This window comes from Empidonax traillii, unplaced genomic scaffold (genome assembly GCF_003031625.1).
Source record: "Empidonax traillii isolate 1590-97213 ecotype Southwest subspecies unplaced genomic scaffold, ASM303162v1 scaffold1876:size139808, whole genome shotgun sequence".
Taxonomy (NCBI): Eukaryota; Metazoa; Chordata; class Aves; order Passeriformes; family Tyrannidae; genus Empidonax; species Empidonax traillii.
In genome coordinates this window covers 41,387-45,793 of record NW_020957069.1, presented here as the reverse complement: position 1 = coordinate 45,793, position 4,407 = coordinate 41,387, and the positions used below count along the sequence as shown (strand labels likewise).

The 4,407-nt window shown below is 57.4% G+C and overlaps 1 protein-coding gene across 1 annotated transcript in view; it reads right to left on the bottom strand.

Annotated features, from left to right (window-relative positions):
* Positions 1 to 4,407, bottom strand: part of LOC114071175 (collagen alpha-1(I) chain-like) — a gene marked incomplete at its 5' end in the record, with an annotated part of 49,022 nt that overhangs the window by 22,723 nt on the left and 21,892 nt on the right. The window contains 10 exons of the mRNA XM_027908910.1: positions 384 to 428; positions 772 to 825; positions 1,083 to 1,127; positions 1,214 to 1,267; positions 1,569 to 1,613; positions 2,151 to 2,204; positions 2,465 to 2,509; positions 2,616 to 2,669; positions 3,161 to 3,214; positions 3,769 to 3,876. Coding sequence (XP_027764711.1) covers positions 384 to 428; positions 772 to 825; positions 1,083 to 1,127; positions 1,214 to 1,267; positions 1,569 to 1,613; positions 2,151 to 2,204; positions 2,465 to 2,509; positions 2,616 to 2,669; positions 3,161 to 3,214; positions 3,769 to 3,876 — 558 coding nt within the window. The remainder of the gene's footprint in view (positions 1 to 383; positions 429 to 771; positions 826 to 1,082; positions 1,128 to 1,213; positions 1,268 to 1,568; positions 1,614 to 2,150; positions 2,205 to 2,464; positions 2,510 to 2,615; positions 2,670 to 3,160; positions 3,215 to 3,768; positions 3,877 to 4,407) is intronic.

Here is a 4,407-nt window from a genome sequence, read left to right as displayed (position 1 = left end):
GCCTTGGGGCTGTGCCCACTGCCCTGGGGAGCCTGTTCAGTGCCAACCACCCTCTGGGGGAAGAACCTTTCCCTGAGATCCACCCTGAGCCTGCCCTGACACAGCTCCAGCCATTCCCTGGGTCACCAGGGAGAGGAAGGCTGACGTCACCCTGTGCCTCTGGGCAGGGAGCATCCAGTCCCACCACATCCCCTCCCCAGGGTGAGCAGGGACCTCCAGATGGCATGTGCAAGGTCTGCTGAAAGTTTTGCCCCCTCTCCCCTCCAAATCAGGGGCAGGGACTCCTCACCCCATCCCTCAGGTCCCTCTGGGGAAAGCCCTCAAGCCTGGGCTTCACTCCCCACCCCCCCAAAGGGCAAAGGGGGCCAGCAAGAAGCTCTTACGGTGTCTCCTTTGGGACCACTGGATCCCTCCATCCCAGCTGGACCCTGGGGAAGAGCAAAGGCAGTGGGATGTTTGGGAGAAGAGGGGTGCTGCTCACTGTCCTGCTCTGTGGATGAGATCCTAGCCCACAGGACCCCTGCCCAGCGCCCCCCAGGAGCTGCCTCTCGCACCCCAGGGACCCCTCACCCCCTGTGCCCACACATCCTGCCCACGGGACACAGCCCTTCCCACCCTCCCACCCCCAGGGGGCCACGAGGATCCCCAGGATCAAGGATTTCATGTCCACTTGCAAAGAACATGGAGGGCAAATCCCAGCAGCTCCTTCATCCCTCAGCAAGAGCACAGGGAGAGGGGGGAAACATCCACCCCAGAACATCACCCACTCACCTGGGAGCCCCTGGGGCCGGGGGGGCCACGTCTGCCCTGCAGTCCCTGTGGCCCCTGAAAGGCAGTGAGGGCTGTTGGAACCACATCCCTGCAGGCACCAGGGTGTGAAACCAACCCTGGGCACTCCCAGCTGCTGAGGAGCTCCAGTGCCAGCCAGCACAGCCACGGCAGGGGGGACACAAAGGATTCCCACCACTGTCCCAGCCTCCCTGCGGGTTTTTTGGGGGTGTTTGGGATCACAGCCCAGCTGGAGGAGACCACCCTTGAAACACCCTCCCATCCCAGGACACCCCACCCCTGGGTGCACCCACCTTGGGGCCCCGTGGGCCAGGCAGGCCAGGAGGGCCCATCTCCCCCTGTGGAGAGAGCAGGGAAGGGATGGGGTGAGAGCAGGGACTGGGAAATTCCGAATGGCAAAGGGTGGGAACCGAGGCAGACCCACCTGAGAGCCATTGATGCCTCTGCATCCGATGGATCCTGGCTGGCCCGGCTCCCCCTGCGAGGACAGACCCTGCTCAGCCCTCCCACCACGCAGGAGGGGATGGGATGGGACCCCCAGGGCATCTCCCCTGGCAGCAGAGGCTCTTGGGGATACTGGGGGGGCTTTACTGGGGTCATTTGTAATTCCTCCCCCCCATTACCAGGAGGATTTTAATGAAATGCATCATTTTCAGATTAAAACTCAGCACAAGGGATGAACTGGGCAGGACATGGTGGTCCCACCTGCCCATGGTGGTCCCGCCCAGCTCCATCACCTGCGTTTTGGCCGCTGTTTGTACCCAAAATCTGTGACTTACCACAGGGCCAGCAGGGCCTGGGGGACCCACTGAGCCTCCTTCTCCCTGGAACAGCAGAGAAGAGATGCCATTTTTGCTCTGATTCTCCCTCCTTCATCCCAAATTCCCTCTTTCCTTCACATCAAGCATCAGCTACTTGATGCCCCCTCAGCCAGGCCTACTCCCTTCCTATTGCAAAGTGCTTCCATTCACCACCAAACCACTTCAGTTTTCCTTTGAAATCCTCTGCAAGCCCAGTCCTGGGCTGGGATGCTCCCAAAGACAGGGCTGGGAGCAGCATGGAAACCCCAGGTGCTGCCAGCCTGGGATTCACCTCAGCTGAAGGTGGTCACCTCCAATAAACCACTGACATAAACCTAAAATAAACCACTCAAATAAACTCTGCTAAGGCTCCTTTCTCTTCACCCCCAGCCAGGGGAGAACAGGAGAACAGGATTCAACAGGAGAGAGAGAGGGGAGGCTCCTGCCCCCAACACGCCTGGTTGCAAATCCCAAGTCCTCCCTTCCTCAGACCCATCTTCCCAGTGGGATCACCAGGCTCCTGCACCCCCTTGGGGACAGAGAAGACGTCAAAGCACTCACCTCTGGCCCTGCAGGGCCCTGGAAGCCCATCACACCCTTCAGACCTGGCACCCCCTGGGAGAGAAGCCAGGGGTGGGGTGTCAGTGAAGGGTCCACCCTGAGGTGGCAGCTGCCTCTGTCCCATCCCTTGCAGGATGGTCAGGAAAACACAGGGATTGTGAGAGCCTTGCTCAAAGCCAGGAGAACACAGGGATGGAGCCAGGGATGGAGCTTGGGGACATCTCAGAGAGGCAAAGAGGGCAAACCAGGAAAGGGGATGGAGGGAAGGAGGAATCCTGGCACAGCAGGGAGCAGGACACCCTCTGTTAACTCACCTGGAGGCCAGCAGGACCTGGCAGGCCATTTTCTCCCTTCACCCCCTGGAAAAGGAAAGAGCAGCCTGAGCAATGGAGGAGAGCATGAGATGGGGCTGCAGGGAAGGAGAAACCCCCTGCCCACCCCAGGGGTATGGATAGACCCCCTCACCTTCACTCCCTTCTCTCCTTTCTCCCCAGCCGGCCCAGGGTCACCCAGGAAACCCTGAAATGGGAAGAACAAGGATGTGTGAGCTCCAGATGGATCATCAGGAGCTTAAGTTGGTGGGGTTCAGGGGGATGGGGACCCCCCAAGTGCTGAATGGGGGCCCCACAGGAGCAAACCCTGGGTGCTGGTCCCTCATCCTGTGTCCCAAGCTACTGTTGCACCACAGCACCCTCAGCAGTGACACAGAGGTGCCCCAGCACCCACAGGGCTCTCCACAGGCAGGAGGGTACAAAGAAAAGATATAATATATATCAAATGATATAGATATGATATAATAAATATGATATCACAGGGGATAAACCACGTGGGGCTGCTGTTTCAAAAAGAAGAAATCAGGTTTCCAAAGCCCTGGCACGATCAGACTTCACGGGAGCCCAAAAATCTCCTGGGCAGCCCTAAAAATTTTAGCCTTAAAAGGACTAAGTGGGGACTGGGGTTGGCAATGCACTGTGCCCACGGCACCACGTGGCAAAGAAGAGCCCACTTACCTCCTCTCCTTTCTCTCCAGCCACCCCATGGTCGCCCTGGAAGCCCTGCAGCCCCTGGGGAGAAGGAGGAAGGAGCAGAGCAGGCACTGAGGAGCTGCCCAGCACCTCCCACCCATGTCCAACCCCCTCCTCAGTGGCCAGCACCTGCTGAGAGCCCCAAACCCCTCAGCACAGTCCTCTAAAACCCCCCTGAGAAAGTTCCCAAGCCCTGGTGTGCTGCCTGTATTGCCCAGGGTCTGGAAAAGGTCAGGGACCATCACAGCACCAAGGAACCACGAGTGAGATGATTTTTAAAGTCCCTTCCAAGCCAAACCATTCCACGATTCCAAGTTATTTTCAAAGGTTCAGCTGCAGCAGCTCTTGTGCCTGGACCCACCCCAACCCAGGAGCTGCAGCATTCCAGTTATCCCAGCACCTTAATGCACATCTGGGATGTTCCACAGCCCTTTCCTCAACCCTGATCCAGGACTGCCTGGTTTGTGGGCTTAGGAGGAATACTCTAAAGGAGGCAAGAGAACACCAGGAGCAGCATTAGGAGTTTCTTGGCTCCTGCCCGGGGCTTGGGGCTCCAGTTCCCCCCATCCTGGCCATGCCCTGCCCATCCTCACCTGCTCCCCTGGCAGCCCCCAGGGCCCAGGTTTGCCATCCAGGCCAGGGGTGCCATCTGAGCCAGGGTAACCCCCACGCCCTGGCAAGCCCTGGAGCCCGGGTTCACCCTGGGGAGAAAAAAGCCAAGCATGGAAAATTAAAAAAAGATCCATACCATTATGAAACCAGTGAATGAAACCCTGAGCTCTGCCTGCCTTTGGATTTTGCCAGGGCAGGGCAAAGCTTCATGAATGCAGGTGCTGCAAGTATCTGGCACATGGATCTGCCCAGGTTCTCCACTGAAACAGTGGAATAAGTCCCAACTAGCAGCAGAGCAGTAAGAGAAGGTCAAATTAAAACCTTCTGCATCAGCTGCTTGGTTCCAAGCCATTCCTGATGCTTTCCCATGTGCAGGATCCTCTGGATTGGGCATCACCAGCTGAAGCTTAGGGGCAGCTTTTACTTCACCCCTTAGCTCCCTGAAAATCCTGAATTCAGGCAAGTTAAAGAGCAGTCTGGATCGAAGAGAGGACATTTCCCTTCAGCTTGCTGTGACTGTTTGAATTTCTTAAAAATTCTGGATCGTTTTGTCAAGTCCGATAGCTGGACTTTGTTTTAGTTGAAAAAGTCAGAGTTTGAAGGAAGGGCAGAAAGATGCA